Genomic DNA, 18,688 nt, shown 5'->3' on the forward strand with positions numbered 1-18,688 from the left:
GCTAGCTTCAAGCAACAAACCAAATTGGGATGATCAGATGCCCATCAACCCCTTCAAACCGCACATTGCAAGTTCCAAAAAAAACAGTCAACCTATGTTTCTATGTATGTTTGGACTCCAAGATCACCGCAGATGGGGACGGCAGCCAAGAAATTAAAAGACGCTTGCTCTTGGGGGGTGGGAAGCTATGGCAAATCTCAACAGCATACAAAAAAGCAGAGACATCCCCCTGCCAACAAAAGTGCATATAGTGAAGGCTCTGGTTTTCCCAGTTGCAATGTATGGCTGTGAAGGTTGGACCATAAGAAAGGGTGAGTGCCAAAAAATGGAGGCCTTTGAACTCTGGTGCTGGAGAAGACTCCTGCACTGAGTCCCTTGGACTGCAAGGCGATCCAACCCATCAGTCCTAGAGGAGATCAACCCTGACTGCTCTTTAGAAGGCCAGATCCTGAAGAGGAAACTCAAAGACTTTGGCCACCTAATGAGAAGGAAGGACTCCCTGGAGAAGAGCCTCATGCTGGGGAAGGTTGAGGGCAAAAGAAGGGGAAGACAGAGAATGGGGTGGCTGGATGGAGTCACTGAAGCAGCAGGCATGAGCTTAAATGGATTCCAGAGGATGGTAAAGAACAGGAAAGCCTGGAGGAACGTTGTCCATGGGGTCGCGATGGGTCGGACACAACTTCACAACTAACAACAACGTTCTCCTGCTTGGTGGTCTCCATGAATGTCAGAAGCAGGTTCTGGGCAGGACTTTGTTCAGAGATTTTTCTGGAGTGGAGAACTGAAGCAGAAAAAGGATGGCAAACTAGCAATTCACCCTGTCGGAATTCTTTCAATGTCCTATTCCCACCCCCTGGGAAAAAGCAGAATGACTTTAAATGGGGAAGGGGGAAACCTAAGAACTTGATCGTTAGGAAAGACAATTGAGCTGAGAGTAGAGATAGAAGCTAACCCAGAACTTCCGCAAAAGAAACTAGGAAATTTAAAATTATTCAGCCAAGAATCTGAAATCCTTTTACATTTCAGAAAAGGGTGTCCCAGAATTTTAAATGCTGTCCTGGCGTAGGACTTCACAGCATGTTTGATTTTGGAGGTCCTATAGACTTAATCAGTTTTTTTTATTTCTCGGTCTCATTTTCAGTACTTCGGTGCATTCCCCACAAAGCTACAATCTAATAATTTTAAAGAGGTCTTCCTTCCAAGAAAAACATTTCCTTCCTATACTCTATGGCTGCATTCATGCAATGTGTTTAATCTTCTTAAGGCATTCGCCTATTTTCAAAACCATAACCTAAAACATAAAGCTCGGTCTACCCCACCAAGCCAACCCAAAACCCCACACCAAACCAAGGTTAAAATTAATCCTGCCTGGGATATGTGAATGCAACTTCTAGATTTTTAATTTAACCAGATTAAGAGTGTGGCGCCGTGAGTCCCTTTGACATAAACAGCTGTAAAGCAAACAAAAACAATAACAAAAATTGTGACAGCATCACCGGATCAAAGATTTCCCACCTTCCAATATCCAACGGAGGAAAAAAAATATCCTTAAATCCTTAACTGTATTGCAAACATTTAAAAATAAAAATAACTCAAATAATATGCATTAACGCCTGGATAAGTGTTCACCTCTGGCGCTAATAAGCACTATCTTAAATGTGCCCACACAAAATTAAGTCCTACTTCAATGTAACCATGCACAGCAAGGATTATGTACAGAGATACTATTTCCAGTAGTGTGACCGCTAATTTAAATGAGAAATAAATGTTTTTCAGCCACTTCCGTGAATAAAACGGATGGTTTGGGCAGCAAAACTGGAGTCTCTTCAAATCTGCTCTCCCTTTTGCCAGGACAAGGTCAAAATTCACCCTAGGAGAACTATATATAGGCTGACCAGAGGGGGAAAAAAATAAGTGGTTAACTTTAAACCAATTTTGCAACCTTTCTCTAAATTGCTTGAGATTCCCGGGGAAATTGTGACCCACCCACCCCTAGTCTAGACATTTTGTTAGTACAAAATTAAGGAGATAAAGCACCAAAGTCAGAACGAGCAATGGCCACTGAATTTTTGGTTGTGTGTTCATTCGGAATTTGGGAACGGAGATGGATTTGTTTAGGGCCCCTAAAAATGAAATTTCAAGAAAATTAGGGAAGGGAATTGGGTGGGGGGAGGTTGGCAAATCTGAGCCATTTTTCTTTCTTGACAGCCAATATGGTTGGGTTAAGTCAGAAATAAAAGAGGGGAGAAAAATATCTCATCCCCAAGCTATAATTCAAGAGTGAACCGGTGACACCACCAGCAACTCTTAAATGGCTAAAGACATAGATGACTGTTTGCAGATGGATGCAGAAATGAGCAGAAGAAAATAAAAATGGTTCTGGCACCATGAACTCTACAATTTGAAGTCATATAATAGAGGAGGGAAACAGGATGGAAGGAATTAGTTGCCTCGGTGTTATTGTGAAAGATTATTATGGAGTTCACTAAAATCAGGAGTGACCCGAAATATGAACAATTTATCATATCGTAGGGGTTAGAGGATCATACTTAAAACAAGGAAATATCACACACACACACACACACACACTTTCTATTTATACACTTTCTTCTTTCCATTTGAACCTCTTTGCAAATCTCACCCTTTTCACAAAACCTTTGGCGTTAATCCATCGTCCTTATCCTACCTACTTCAAATGAACTTTGTAGCGGTAGAGGTAATTAATTTATACCTAATGTTCTTCTTTATTTGATTCCCCCCCCCCGGCTTTCTGGGTAGTACCCCACCCATTGTAAAATAGCCAGTAATTTGTACCCCTTTCCAATTCTATTTAAACCATTGACTCTATTTTTCATTCTCTGTTCTTCTCTCCTTTACACAGACAAAATGTAAATCATAAGCTCGGGGAATCATCTTTTCAGCTGTTATTATTCTCATGTGTCATTTTTACTGATCAAACATTAAAAAAAGATGAGTAGACATATACATGTGTGTGTGTGCATGCGTGTGTGTATATATATGTGTGTGTAACATATTTATATATAGGTATGTGTAATATATGCTTAGTATATACATGTAGATATGTGTATATGCATATATGTCTATGTTTGCAATACATGTATATATGTGTATGTAATATAGTGCATGTGTCTATGTATTACATATGAGTCTACATGTGTACATATGTATTATACATAATATATGCATATTATATATATGTGTGTATGTATGTATGTATGTATATATATACATACAATATATATATATATATTACACACACACACACACACACACACACACACACACACACACACACATATATATATATATATATATATATATTACATGGGAAAAGACCTGAATACATCAAGACTAGCATACCTACACCCGTGAAAATCTATGAAAACAAATACATATATACATACATACACGCACACATATATACACATACATATATACATGCATATATATATACACATACACACACACATATATATACACACACATACATATATACATGCATATATATATATATATATTAGATTTTACTTTATTTTACTTTACCTTTATTTATTTATCAGCACAAATAATACAACAAATACATACATACATACATACATACACACACACACACACACACACACACATGCATATATACACACACACTTTACAGGATGTTTATATGCAATAAACATCACCTTTAAATAGCATGGTTTTGTTGATTAGACACACAGCATCTTGATCTAAGAAAATATTCAATGTAAGTATCAAAATAAAAGACAAGACACCATGAGGAGGTACATTTGGGTGAACAGTCACACACTCACAAAATATACACATATGTATAATATAAATACACCCTTGTGACTTTTTTTCTTGTACTTCTGTAAAGTACGTTCCACTGAAATACACGTCCATGGGGATACATATGTTCGTATTTTCTTCAGCTGTACAGCTACTGTTATATAATGATTTCTCGTAATTAGGACAAAAGCACCAAACGAGGGAAACAGAAGACGCCTAACACAAGCAGAGACACATGGGTTGGTTAAAACCATCAAGGCAGAAAGGCCTCTAACCTAAATATATGTCTTCGTATGTCACCGAAATCCTGGCGTGTTTCTTTTAAAAAAAACAGCACACTGAGAGAGCCCATTAGGCGTTGTTCACACATGCCTACGTGCTAAAACCAAGATGGTGGTGCAAAACCGAAGGTGTAAGCCGAACTGTGCTACAATTTAGAACCGGGAGGGTTGACGAGCTGGCCTTTATTTGCACCCCAAAACCTTCAACCCCCCCAAGACTCAAACCAATGAGACAACAGGAGAAGGCAAGTGTGTAGACCAACGACAGCCCGACCGACCCCACCTTTCGCTTAGAATTCAGCACACAAGGCAGCCAAATATATAACCTGTGGGGAAACACAATTGTGTCCCCCAGAGAGAGAAATTGGACCTTGTTTGCATCTGCTGTTTATTAACCACCCGGCTGAGGCAGCTCAAAGAACCAATAAAGAGGATTTAACGGTTTGGGAGAATGGGCAGGCCAACTGGATATTTGAAAAGGAAAGCAGGGTGGGGTGGCGGGGAAGAATGCATTTTAAAATGATAACTTTTTTTTTTTAAAGGGGGGCATAATGGCATTTGAGGAACTCTGCCCCGATTCGGGGGGTGGGAGGAAGGAGCAGGGAAATTTGTTATTTATTTTTTTTTCCCCTACCAGTGAAAGCCGGTAGAAAAGGTTTGGTTTAAATTGGATCTGTGGAAATCAAGAGCGAAGATTTGAGAATAAATGGACCCACTTGAAGTTAAGATGCTGGGCAGGGAGATGAGAGATTCCCTACCCTGAAAAGGGGACACAGAACCCCTTTAAAGGATGAATGGAAAACAAGGGTGAAATGTAGCAAGGAATTAATGTTAATGTACATGCAAGAGCAGGTCAAAATAATAACCGTACACACACACACACACACACACACACACACCAAAAAATAGGCCCTCCCTGCATAATCCTGCAAAGGTTTCTATGATTTATAGTCAAGGGTATACTGGGGAAATAAGCTGAGATACCTCTCTCATCAGAAAGCAAACAAGCTTGTAACTGAGTGGCCACCGTACATTTTCCCATCAGAAAACAAACATGTCACCCTCATAATCCCAAGAATTTGTAAACGGTTTATAGTGATCATCTTTTAGACTACAGGGATGCGGTGGGTGGGGATTACGAAAACATTAAAAAAAATTTAAAAACAAAAACAAACAAACAAGAGGACTAGAAACTTGACAAAAGAAAAAAAAAGAAAGCAAAGAAGAGCTTGTAACTTGAGTGGCCACGATACATTCCTCCTTCCTGTCTTAACATTGTTGTGTTCTGTCTAGAAAACAACGCAACCTTGGAGATCCAGCTTCTTTAAAATCCGTGATGGAATATACCGTGGGTCCTAATAAGGACACACTTTGTAGATATCTTCCATAAATTGTGTTGCGGGTTTTTTTGTGGGGAGAGGAGAAACCAAATAGGAAAAGAATGTTGTTCATCCCACTTATCTTAACCTGAAATCCACTTTGGGAATTATAATCACAGATTCCTACCTTTTCCAGAAAGGTAGTTTAATTTAGCGCCAACCCTAACTGGTTGTCTCTGAAGGCTATTCTGGTTATTTTTTTTACCCATTGTTTGTTATTGATGAGAAGGACTACTACATTCTATGCCACGGAGATTTCCGTATCTCTTCACCGTGGATTATTTTTATTTTATTTTTGGCTTGACTTGTGCTGTAGACCATGGAATCTTTTTGATTGTTAACGGGTAAGCAAACACTTTTAATCAATAGTTTTATTTAATTGATAAGGAGAGGATAGGTAAAAGAGAGAGAGAAAAATCCCACCCGCTTGGAGAAGAGAATAAAGATGGTGGAAGAATTGAACGCCTCCAGATGGACCGTGGGTCTCAATTTTGCTGTAAAAAAAAATGGCTTTTTATAGCAACTACATCAGAAGGGAGGTATTGGTTGTGTTTTAAGACGGGCGGCCACACAAACCTTTTAAATAAATAAAAGAAATGGAAGAAATGATGGTGTCACTCTTCCAGAACAGGAAGAATAGGGAGATGTTTTCAGTTAGGCTGGATTTTTCTGCTGTACCCTCTTATTCGCCTGTGTTCTTCAAAAGAAGAATTATTTTATTGTTAATGGTGGAGAAATCAGGAACTTTCCAACCCTGATTTCAGCCAAACAAAAAGATTATGGAGGGGAGGAAATCATCTTTCTGATTTTCTTTTCATACCTTCTTGCCCATCCCATTCTTTGCCTGCCTGCCTATTTCAGAACAATTGAAGACCATAATGGATCTTCAGAAGGATGAAGCTACCATCACAAGAAAGGGCTGGGTGAAGTAGCCCAAACATTAAGCAGAGTCAAGGGGGGGGGGAACCCCACAAATTGTCACAGTTACATTTTTTTTACTTACTAAATTAAATTATCAATACAGTGGGATAGTATTCAGCAAGAAAAATCCATGATGAACCTCAAAAGGTAGGTTTCTTCTTGAGAAGATAAAAGATGAATAGGCAGAAGGTCAGAAACTGAACCAGCTCAACGCTTATTTATCAGCCATTTCACTCAGATGGGGTCTTTAAAAAACGTTTTCCAAGAATGCCAGACTGAAAGCCATCTCTTCTCCAGAGAAGAGGGACCCTGAAGTCTACATGTGCTTGTTATTAATTAAGCTCCAAGTTGCTGTTGTTTCCTTCCCATCCTCAGAGCTCTCTCTTATAGTGGTTCACCATCAAAGGTCCTAACTTCAGTTTCCTTCTAATGCCTTCATCTTTTGTGTTTGTGAGAGACCACAATGGAAATCACAGGTGATTTGAGGAGAAGACACTCTCTCCCTTATTCCTTCTCCCCAAAATGCAGTACCTAAGCATCCGATTCCTTCTGAAATTAGGAAGCTTCTTCTGAAATTAGGAAGCTTCGTGGAACCACCAAAAACTGATCTTAAGAATTTATTCAGATCAGCAGATGAACCTTTTAACACCATTCATTCTCTTGCGGAGAAATCTGAATCAACTCACAGCCCGGTGGTTGCCTCCAGAAATATTCACAAGATTGCAAACTGATTTCCCGTAATTCTACAAATTTGCTGAGAATTTCGAGTCATTTATATCTGAGGGCGAGAAGAGAAGGATGGCGAGAGACACTGGGAGAATTGAAACAACAGTCCCATCAGTGAAAGCTCTTTGGGAAGAAATAATAACAACAATTGAACAAGAGAAACATTTGTGTGGCTAAATACAGGCCAGGAGGGCAAAGGAAAATAAAATAATGGGATGGATCTGCGTTTGCCAATTGAGAGAGAAAATAGCCAACCATTTACCCATCTCTCTATTTCCCCTCCACTTTTTCCTTCTGCAGATAGAGAGATAGATAGCTATGTAGTGGTCTCCTTGGGAATTCATCTGGTAGCAAGGAAGCTGTCATTCTAGAATTACACTAAAACTGCCCATTACACTGTGGCAGGTGGCGTGAACAACAATGACAAATCTTTATCTCTGATACTTTGGAAATGATTTCTCTGGTCAGACCATCACAAAGAACAGAAATGTGCTTGGGTTTCTAACAGCATCTCAGCCCTTGCACGGAATGGGGACATCTTGACTCTGAAGCCCATCCAGCTCCCAGATAAAAAACCCCCACCACCAAAATCACAGGGGTTTTACCTACACCGAATTATGGGTCACCACCCAATCTTTCCGGGCACTTGGGTTTGGCATCTATCCACACTCAACCCAAAGTCATTTGAACCCTTGGGAATTTTACAATCAGAAGACAGGGCCAACCTCTTGACCCAAATGATTACCAGTTAAGGAATCCTTCTGCAAAGCTCCAGAGTAAAGGAAGCAACTCGGCACAGCGTTGCGAACTAGACAAAACACACACCTATTTGCAAAATACGTTTGGTATTTCACATCGAATGCTGTTCTGGTGCAAAGGGATATTCCTAAATTTACCAAAACAAAGGTGGTGGCAGGAGGAAAGCCAGAGGGAAGCTATCCTTAAAGATTTTCTTGGCCGTACGTGAAGTTTGGTGCTCCAAAGTGGACAACCATCCTTAGTCTTCTTTGTGAATCTCAAGTTGGCTTATTGGAAGCCGCAAGTTGAATTCTGCTCAAGAAGCAAGCCTATCTCGGGATGTTTTTCCTTGCTGGAAATGTAATATGGCGGCCGTTTTTCTGGGATGACAGCAGGTTTCTACGACGCCTAGAGTTTTTTTTTTAAATTCAACCTCAGCTTGGCTTGAGGAATTTCAGATTAAAAACACCACTCCACCACCATTACCCCGCCCCCACCCCAAATACACACACACACACATCATTTAAACACACACGGGACTCTCCACCCTTGTCTAACGCCTAACCTTTCCCACCTGCCGATATTTCAATCAACAGCCTACGCAGAGACATATTTAATAAACATCTCTCAAATGTTCTCCAGACCCGTGGCCACCACATAAAAACACGCTGACGGGTCGGTGATATCAAGAATGCCTGCGGGGGATCAAAAATTACATTCAGAATGGGCGAAGTTCCCGGTGTCTCAATTTACAATTGATTTTTAATTTAGACACAATTATCAAGGAAGGCATCCCCTTTCCTCAGACGAGGAGGCAAATGTGCCACAAGACGAGAAACGGTGGCTTTCAGAGGGGAATAATAAAAGGGGGAAAGAGAGCTGCAGAAGAAGGGAAATTATAGACGTGGAAGATTTTGTGGGATTTTTACATCTTCGGGTCTTCCTCAGCCTTCCAAGAGGGGGAAAAATGGTATATTATCTTGACTTCATCTCTTCAGTTTCCTAATTTCCACTGTACATTCAGGACTTTGTGGTGGATTTATACGCAAATCTAGAATTTCAGACCAAGGTGCATTCATCTTATTGAGGATCTTTTTTTCCTACTATTGAACCACAAACCATTATTTTTCAGCGGCTGAAACTATCTCAGTCAGTTATGGATATTATTCAAAACTAAAGAGGGGGGGACTATCTTTTTTTCCCTCAAGCACTGAGCAAGATCTACTTTGAAATTCTTATTTTCCAAGTTCTTTAGGAAAGGATTCCCTCAATCAAGTTAAAGGATAAGGGAGCTCGCCCAGCACTGTCCTAGCGATACAAACTCTTACTCACTTAAGTTTCAACACAACTGACACACTTTCCACAAAACTGACACCATGAAATGTGAAAGAACTGCTAGCTGGATTTTGCGATTGTGATCAGTTAGAATTAAAACCGGCCTCTTTGCAACCCTTCTCCCTGCAAACTATTTTTGCACATCTGATTTGCTTTGGTTTTGGGGGAAGAGGAAAGAGCAATTGTGGTCATGATGGTTAAGTTTTACCTGCGAACGCTAACACTATGAGAATAAACTAGGAAGTAGGCAAATTCACAGAAAAATAACACAGCCACAATCTGCATGATTATTAGGGTAATTCACCAGCATTCGCTCAAACTATGTATAAAGTACTGGTAAGATGATGAAAAAAATATATTTAGTTCTAGTGGCTCTGCATTAGAAACATTTTTTTCTTTAATTTATAAGAGTTTGGAACATTTTCCAATTTTTTGGGCAGGGAAACAGAACAGTGATTCCAAATATTTCACATTTCTCTTCAAAGCTGCATCCAGAACCTTTCAGATATTCCCACTAAAAGGCCCCACTAATTTTTACAAAGCCAAGAATCAGGAAGTAGATAATCATAATTATCAATGATGTAAGAAATGGGAGGGAGGGGCCAGACCCAAAAATAAACCCTGGGAAAATCAAGTTGCCATAAAATATCTTCCACATCACACAAAGAAAGCCAAAGAAACATGGACAAAATAAAGGATGCGTTTTTTAAGACAAGGTTCAATGAAGATCAGTGGCCCAACGGCTTTTAAAAATAAAATAAAAATAAAAATCAGCCCAAATCAGGCAAATTCATCTCTTTGGGATTTTGAGGTGAGGGGGGAAAAGTGGAAATAGCAATGCAAACAGTGGGGAAATGGGGGGGGGGGGGTGAAAGAAGTTAATGGCTAGTAAAACAAATGGAGAATTTCTCCGTGAGAAAAATAATCAATGTGACTCAAGTAGGTTGGCTTCAACTACCCTATTGCCCCCAAATTGAAAAGATTAAATTATGCCCAGTGCTTCAGGTTACTAAACTATGGTGGCAAAGACCAAAAGTTGGTTGCAGAAGACAGCAAGTGCCACGAGAATATGATGGTCTCCAGAGATAACTTCCCTCGAATCTCAGCCATCACCTCCAAGATGGCCTCTAAACTTCTCTTCTATGTCCTTACAGTATGTAGGTTTGCCTTGAAATCAGCTCCCCGTTTCCTTCAAACCCAAAACATTTTGTTGGAGAATGAAGCTCTTTATTCCCCATGGCAAGAAGGGCAGAGAAGAAAAGATTTCTCTCGTAAAGACTCCGAGTTGTGAACAAACCAAGAATACCCTTCCATTAAGAGCCCCCCAAATCTGCAGGTTGGGGCATTCATATCCAATGGGGAGATTATTATTATTATTATTATTTTTTAGGTGAAAAGTGATTGCCAGCGAACAATTCAGAATCCCAAGCTTTCTGTCTGTTGCGGGCCTTTCCATAATCGGATGACACCCCGGTCCATTTCTGCACGCATTACCATAGCCCTGACACATCAGCAGGTAGCTAAGAGGCGCTGAAAACAAGTGTCACAACACAACTTGTACCAAGAAACACAAAACCCTCCACTGTAGCCAAGGCACTCACAAAAAAGAAAAAGAAAAAAAGAACCCGCAGGGATAATTTTACTGTGGCTCCCTAAAAGTATTCCACGGATTGCTAATTTTGTGGGGAGTTGTTTTTTTTTTTTTTTAGCTTTTGCTCTAAATAAATGAATATTGTATTGGGAAACTAGTCTTTTCGTCTGGGTAAAGGAGGAATTTCTCCTTATTCCCTTTTTATAGTTGGGCTCAAATTGCCAAAAGGAAAGAAAGGGGGGGAAAAAGGTTTCCTAAGATTTCAGAGTTAAAGAGAAAATGATGCACCCATGAAAGATTCAGAAGGGATGCACCATTTAGAAACACTAAATTCAATGTATGAAATACTAAACGGGGGCGGGGGGGGGGAGGAGGGAAAGTTAATGCAAGCTTCTCCTTCAATGGAGGCTGGATAAGAATCACTTTTTCCGAAAGTTTTTGTGTTGTTTTTTTTTTAATTTAGAGGGTGGGCTTGGCGTTTGCTAAGATTAAAGGAAGACGCTGTTATTTTGGGGTTAAGATCCTGTCCATTATGAGCAATCAAAGATTTGGCTGTCATCCAACAGCCTGTTTCAGCTACTTCAGAAAGCTGTTATAAGCCCCTCAGCAAGGGGAAAAAAAAGTCACTTCTGAATGCTTAGCTCTACTTTGGACCTAGGAAGAGTCAGAGGACTCATTTAAACACTGTTTGAGTTCACATTACAAGCCGTGTACACTACAGAAAGGCATGGACCAGGGTGGCATAAACAGGCCCCACATTCTAGAAACGTTGGGTTTACCTGACCATTATAACCCAACCAGTTTGCCAATTAGGGCTCTTTATATCAGAAGTGGACAAAAACAATCTAACCCACCCACCCACCCCGGAACAAAAAAATATAATCAACTGCCGTGCCCTTCACCAAAAATCCGTTTTTGGTCACCATCTTTGGGTGAGCTTCTAACATTTGCCAGCCTGACTCTTCAAAAAAAATTGCTCAGTTTTAAGTGCCGTCACATTTAGAAATATCCTACAGGAACATTAAGGCAACTCCTCCCCCCCCCCTCCCCATCTAAATTGGAAATATAAAACTTTCCTCTTCGGGCTGTGGTGGGGGAAAGATAATAAGGTCTGCCTATTTGGTCCAGCAAGTTAAAAAAAAAAAAAGAACGAAAGAAAACCATATTTCCATCCAAAGTGGTTAAGGAGAGCGAGAAAGCGAGAGAGGCACAGTAGAAAACTGTTTTAATTTGACAAGATCGAGACCTTAAGTGACATATAATTGATTTTACAGTCTGCACCGCTTCAGAAAATTGTTCTCCTTGGCTGCACAGTCTTATGACTTCCTAGAACTGACTTCTGGATGACTGATTTAAATATTTCTTATTTTCAACAAGGTGCCAAAATGTAGGACAGCTGCTTGTCCGTGACTGAGTGTGTGTATGTTCGTGTGTGTTTGTGTGTCCATACCCCCCAAATGTTGAATTATTTGGGGGATTTGAAGCATGGGGGGAAGAGATGAGAGACAGAGGGCACCCCAGTGAAATATATCCAAGTTAGCCTGAAAATAGCAAAGGGATGTGAAATTTAAGCAAACCAAGCGTTCTTGGCCTCCGGGGACTTTGGTAAGAGAAAGACGACCTGACCCATTTTTTTGCTAAAAAAATTATATATCCAGGAATAAGCATTCACAATAATGCCACCCCTCCCCAACGATGACTAAGCAAATATTAATTTGCAAAAAAGAGACCCAAAGTGTTTGATGCGAGGTATTCTTCCAGCCCTTAGTAGTATACTATTTGCAATCATCATGACAAATTTTAGGAAGATGGGTTTGCCTGATCTGAACTTCCAGACAAACCCAGATATGACCCCAGAACTGAGCTGAGCTAGAAAGAGATCAAAATAGCATCTCTCTGCCAGCCAAAAATTAGCCCCCAGCCCCGCACAAAAAAAAATAGTCATTTTTTTAAAAAAAAAACCCAACCAGTTCACTTCCCAAGAGTTTGTAGGTTAATCTTCCTCACACCAGACAGGATAAAAACTCCACTTTCAAACTCCACTTCTGTCCTCTCTGCAGTAGCAATCCACAGTGTGGGATGCATTTTTTAAAAATAATAATAATAATAATAATAATAAGGTTGATAGTTTGGAAGAAGCAATTTTTCCCCTCCTGAACTGAGCTGGAAATATTTCCTCCAGCGTCTCTTTGCAGCAATTTTTCTAGTTAATGTCTTTTGCAAAGGGGGTTGGGGAGCCAGAGACAAGATTTCTACCTCCATTTCAGGCATCCAAAGTGGGAAAACTTCTCTTCTTCCTTCCACTTTGTCCAATGTTCCCCACCCACCCCCAAAAAAACCCAAACTGCTGGGAAAGTCCAAGGACCCCCTCCCTCAATTCCCCAACCTCTTCTTCCCCCCCCCCCAGAGCCCCACCCCATTCAAACTCAAGTGAGGACAGACAAAAAGCTTTTCCCCCCTTTTTTTCACCCCCAAGCTCGGCTTGGTCCCCCTTTCCCCCCAAACTTACCTAGGATTGGTTTTGTTCCAGTACACCGCGAAGCGATCCGAGATAACTTTGCTCCCGTCCTCCGTCCAGACACAAACCCCAATGAGGGCGACCACAAGCGCCGCTACCTCCGAAAGTTGCATTTTACTTGATTGGCGCTCGGTTTAACCTCCTCCTTTCTTTCTTTCTTCCTTTCTTTTTTTGGGGGGGGTGGAGATTTTTTCTCTCTCTCCTATTTTTTCTTCTCCTTTCCTTTTGTTTTTTTGCAGCGCTTTTTTTGATGCTTTAAGAAGAAGGACCCCAGTTCATTTCTCCTTTTTATTTTGGCATGTTTCTTAAAATGTCTGGGGGTGAGTGGCAGGGGTCACCAGCCCTGTAATCACCTCCCTCTGGCTTTCTCTCTCTCTCTCTCTCTCAGCCCCCCCTCCTGCCCCCCTTTGCGGGATGCCAACTTCTTCTTTTTCTGCTTATTTTTTTTTGCAGGGAGGTGTGGAGGAAAAAAAAACTGAGATTCCTGATTTATTGCACGGAGATGGAGCAGGTTCTGTGTACCTTTGCAGTTCTTAAGATCTTCTTAGGGACGAAGTGGCGTAGCATCTTACGGTCCATCCAGGTTTCGGGAGCTCCTTGTAAAGTGATCCAGAGTCGGGCTCACAAGCTTTCGAATGGGGGAGGAGGGGGGGGAAGTCTGTTTTGCTCTTTTTTTCCTTTTTTTTTCCCCCTTCTCTCCTAAAAAGGAGCGCTCTGCAAACTTCCTTCTCCTCCTGTGCTCCCCTTCTTAAACTCTTTGTAGGCGTGCAGCCATCCTGGCTGGAAGGACCTTCACCCACAGAGGGAGGGGGGGTTCCTTCAAAAAGAGGAGAGGGGCAAAAAAAAAAATCCAGAGGAAAAAGTCGCTTAATGGAAATAAATCACTCCCTCCCCTCTCTAACCATCTCCCAGATCTCACCAAGAAGGCAAAAAGGCAAGAAAAAGCTGTCAAGTCAGCAAGAGGAAAGTCTCAAGAGAAATCACTTCTGGATTCTGCCATGTCTAACCCTGGCAACAGCCACAAAAAAGAAGAAGAAGGAATTAAAACAATTCCTGGTTTTGATTTTTTTTTTGGGAGGGGAGGGGGAGAGCTTTTCAAAGAGCCCGGCCCTTTCTTTCCCAGATGGCAAGCAGTTGCCCAGAAACAGAATTAAATTAGGAATTCTTTCTTTTCCTCTTCTTCCACCTCCTCCTCCTCTTCGCTAAAATCAAATAAATGTACTTTTCTCTTTAAAAAAAAAGAAGGTTCCACACATACATACAGTAGGGTGTAGTCCGAATTTTCCAGTTTTAAAGAGCTTTTTTTTGCCTTTTCTTTCTTTCTTGGTATCTTCTTTCTCTCTCTTTTTTTGTTAAACAGAATCTGTCCCGCCGAGGTTTTTTTTTCTCCTTTAAAAAAAACATAAGACAAACAGATGAATAAAACGGATCCTTTGAACTCCTTTTCTGGAGTACTTCTATTTCATTTCCTCCCCCCCCCTTTCTTCGCTCCCCAGCAAACTCCCAAGAACGCCCCTCGCCCCGTTCACACAACAGGTTTCTCACTTGCGAGAGAAAAAGACGCCTCCCCCCTCTCCCCTTCCGCCCCCACCCCCAATTTTTTTTTATTTTTACTTTTCCTGCTTTTATTCCCACTTCTACTTTTCTCTTCTTCTAACAATGACGAGAGAAGCTCCCCTTATATATATAAACCGAGAAGAAGAAAGAACATAGAGGCGCAGCGGCACAAGCAGCATTGCAAGGGGGGGGGAGGATGGAGAGAAGGAGGCAGGAGGAGGAGGAGGAAAGCAAAGGGGTGTGTGCGCTCTCACGCGTGTGAGTGTGTGTGTGTGTGTGAATATACGGGGGGGGGGAATGCAAGGTGAGTGCACAGGGGTGCCGATTTCCCCTTCTTTCCCTCCTTCCTTCCTTCCCTCCCTCCCACCCAATTTAAAATCCCAATTTAAAGGATTTTCTTTTTTTTAATTAGGAATTAGCAATGCCCATCCTGCTTGGAAACGCACGTGATTCTGGATAAAACATGCTCCCCACCTTTCTCTCTCTCTCTCTCTTTTTTAAATCCCCCGTTCCGGAATCAAAAGAGGAAAAGAAAAAAAAAGAAAGAAAGAAAAAGACAAGCAGCAAAGAAAGAAAGAAAGAAAGAAAAGGTAGCTAGATTCTCTCTCTCTCTCTTTTTGATGGTCCGTTTAAAGCCTCCCCACTTTTATTAAGAGGTCTCCCCGCCGGCTCGCCCGTTCCTGCCGGGGCTCCGCAACGCCGCTCCTGCCGCCGCCGCCGCCGGCTTCCTGGCCACTCTCGCCAAAAGAGACATTGTCGCCACTTGGCCGGGGAAGCCTAAAGTAAGCGCGGCGCTTTCGCCCAACGCCCCCCGCCCCAGCCTTGCCGTCGGGGCGGAGCCCACCCGGGCTCAAGGTTGGTTGGCCGGCGAGGGGAGAGCCCCACCTTCCGCCATGTGCGGCTCCTGCCGCCGCTCCCGCCGCCGCCGCTCCGGCCTCTTTGAGTCAATTTCACGTCTCTGGGGAGGGTCCGGGCGAAGGCTGGGAGAAGAAGGGGAGGGAGAGGAGGAGGGGGGGGGACATTAAAACACACGACGCTTTTATTTTATTTTATTATTTGGGGAGGGAAGGGGGGGCAATTTGGGGAAGACCCCCCTCCCCCGCCGCTCCTGCTGCTGCAAAAAAAGGTAACTCTCGCCTGCTTTCTCTTTACTTCGTTTATTTCGTTTATTTGTATCCTGCCTTGGCATACATTTATTTATTTATTTATTTACTGATTGATTGATTGATTTACTGATTTATTTACTTATTTAAAACAGGAGACTGGATTTACTCCCCGCCTTGAGAGTGTGTCCGTATGTGTGGGTGTTGGTTGCAAAGTCCTGTCCGACCCATCGCCAACCCCACCCCACTCCCACCCCCTGGAAAATGTTCCTCCAGGCCTCCCTGTCCTCTACCTAAAAGCCCAATCAGGCTTTTGAGCACATGCGATAAGATAAGCCCTACCCCGAAAAGAAGCCCTCCCCGAAAATATTGCAACACAGCAGCAGCCATGAGGTGACCACCCTGGCCGCCTCCTGCACCTCAAAAATAATAAGACCTCCCCAAAAATAAGGCCTTAATTCGGGGGGGGGGCAAAAGAAAATAAGGCCCTGTCTTATTTTCAGGAAAACTGTGTGTGTGTGTGTCTGTGTCTGTCTCTGTGTCTGTCTCTGTGTCTCTGTGTGTCTGTGTCTGTCTGTGTGTCTGTGTGTGCACACGTACACACACACATAAATTATATACACACATATGCATATACAGATACATATGCATATAAACAATATAATTCAAGGTGGCGAACAAATCCAGCCTCTTGTTTTTCCCACAACGACGACTTTGGGATGGCCCAAAGTCACTCAGTCGGTTTTCATGGCTAAGGCAGGACTGGAACTCTTTGGAATAGAATAGAGCTGGAAAGGTCCTTGGAGGTCTTCTAGTCCAACCCCCTAGGGATGACAAGGATGATTAAACCAGGAAGAGTAAAGGTCTATCAATCAGTCCGAATAGAGTCGGAAAGGAACTTGGAGATCCTCTAGTCCAACCCTCTGCTCAAGCAGGAGATCCTATCTCATTCCAGACAAGTGGCTGTCCAATCTCTTCTTAAAAGCCTCCAGTGATGGGAGCACCCACACCTTCTGGAGGCAAGCCATTCCACTGGATAACTGTTTTCCCTGTCAGGCAGTTTCTCCTTTCTTCTAGATTGCTCCTCTACTTCATTAGTTTCCGTCCATCATTTCTTGTCTTGCCTTCTGGTGATTTGGAGAATAGGTTGACCCCCAATCCTTCTTTGTAGCCTCAAATATTGTAACACTGGTATGCCATTCCTAGCGTGGCACGACAAAACCGCGCTCGTCAAAATCGCGGTGATAAAATTGCGGCGCTAAAGCCGCGACGTCATCACCACGCGTCATCACCGCTGCGACAACCGCGGCAACAGAAGGGCGCTTTAAAACGGCGCCGCAGCAGAAATCCGACTTCAATTAAGGTAAGGGTTAGGATTAGGTTTAGGGGTTTGTTTTAGGGTTAGGTTTAGGGTTAGGTTTAGCGTTAGGGTTAGGGTTAGCGTTAGGTTTAGCGTTAGGTTTAGGGTTAGGTTTAGGGTTAGGGTTAGGGTTAGGTTTAGGGTACTGAGTGCTTGGGAATGCGCGAATTTGCCCTCCGTGATTATGTCATCGCGGTAGGGTCGCGTTCTTCCTTAGCGCTTAGAACGGGCGAATTAGTCTTCGCGCTTATGTCTCCGCGGATAAGGGCTTCGCGGATTTGTGGTTGAACCCATTCCTAGTCCTTTTCTCTAGACTGGCCCAACAGTTGCAAGAATTGGCTATGGCCAGTCTAGAAAAAAGAAGGACTAGGGGTGACATGATAGCAGTATTTCCAATATTTGAGGGGCTGCCCCAAAGAAGATGAGGTCAATTTGTTTTTTCAAAGCACCAGAAGGCAAAACGAGAAAACAATGATTGGAAACTAATTGAGGAGAGAAGCCACCTGGAATTAAGGAGAAGCTTCCTAACAGCGAGGAGAATTAACCAGTGCGATAACTTGCCTTTCGAAGTTGTGTAGGTGCTCCATCACTGGAGGTCTATGGAGGTTTTTGATCATCCAGGTCGTGGTTGTCCCAAAGGTGCTTTTTCAAGAGAGAACAGGACGTCCTGGTTTTCCTTTGAAGACGTTTCACTTCTCATCCAAGAAGTCTTCAAAGAAAAACCAGAAAGTTCAGTTGCCTCTTGGAAAAAACTCCCATCACTGGAGGTTTTTAAGAAAAGACTGGGCAACCGCCTATCTGAAATAGTATACGGTCTTCTGCTTGAGGAGGGGGCTGAGCTAGAAGACCTCCATGGTCCCTTCCAGCTCCATTCTGATCGATTGATAGTCTCCAGGCCTTTAATCGTCCTAGTTTCTCTTCTCTATGCTTTTTCCAAAGTCTGAGCTTCTTTTTTGTAATGTGGTGACCAAAACAGGATGCGCTATTCCAGATGTGACCTTGCTGTGGTTTTATAAAGCAGTACTAATATTCCTCGTCTCCTGCTTTTAAACCTGGTGCCTTAACACTAGAATCAAACTGGCTCTCTGCTTTATTGCCTTTTGTCCCAAAGTTTTGTAGGTGGATCCCAGGTAAATACCCGCGAATCACTTTCCTCTATGCCCCCCCCGATAATTTATCAGTCAATCATCTTTAAGATCCACCCATTTTCTTCACAGAGGCATTGTGCAATAAAATATTTAAAAAGTTAAATAGAGGCTAGAATTGTTAAAATTAATTAAAAGGTGTGAGGTGAGGGAGACTTCCATTTTCTCCCCTTCCTTCCTGTCGGCCGAATGGATTGGATGGGAGATGATGTTGCTGTCCATAGAAGCAG

At 42.3% G+C, this 18,688-nt stretch overlaps 1 protein-coding gene across 1 annotated transcript in view; it reads right to left on the bottom strand.

Moving 5' to 3' along the window:
• Nucleotides 1–13,732, bottom strand: part of EFNA2 (ephrin A2) — a 386,935-nt gene extending 373,203 nt beyond the window's left edge. Inside the window, exon 1 of the mRNA XM_032225961.1 lies at nt 13,285–13,732. Coding sequence (XP_032081852.1) covers nt 13,285–13,406 — 122 coding nt within the window. The 5' untranslated portion in view covers nt 13,407–13,732. The remainder of the gene's footprint in view (nt 1–13,284) is intronic.
• Nucleotides 13,733–18,688: the final 4,956 nt, after the last annotated feature.

Source organism: Thamnophis elegans, chromosome 1 (assembly GCF_009769535.1).
Source record: "Thamnophis elegans isolate rThaEle1 chromosome 1, rThaEle1.pri, whole genome shotgun sequence".
Classification (NCBI taxonomy): domain Eukaryota; kingdom Metazoa; phylum Chordata; class Lepidosauria; order Squamata; family Colubridae; genus Thamnophis; species Thamnophis elegans.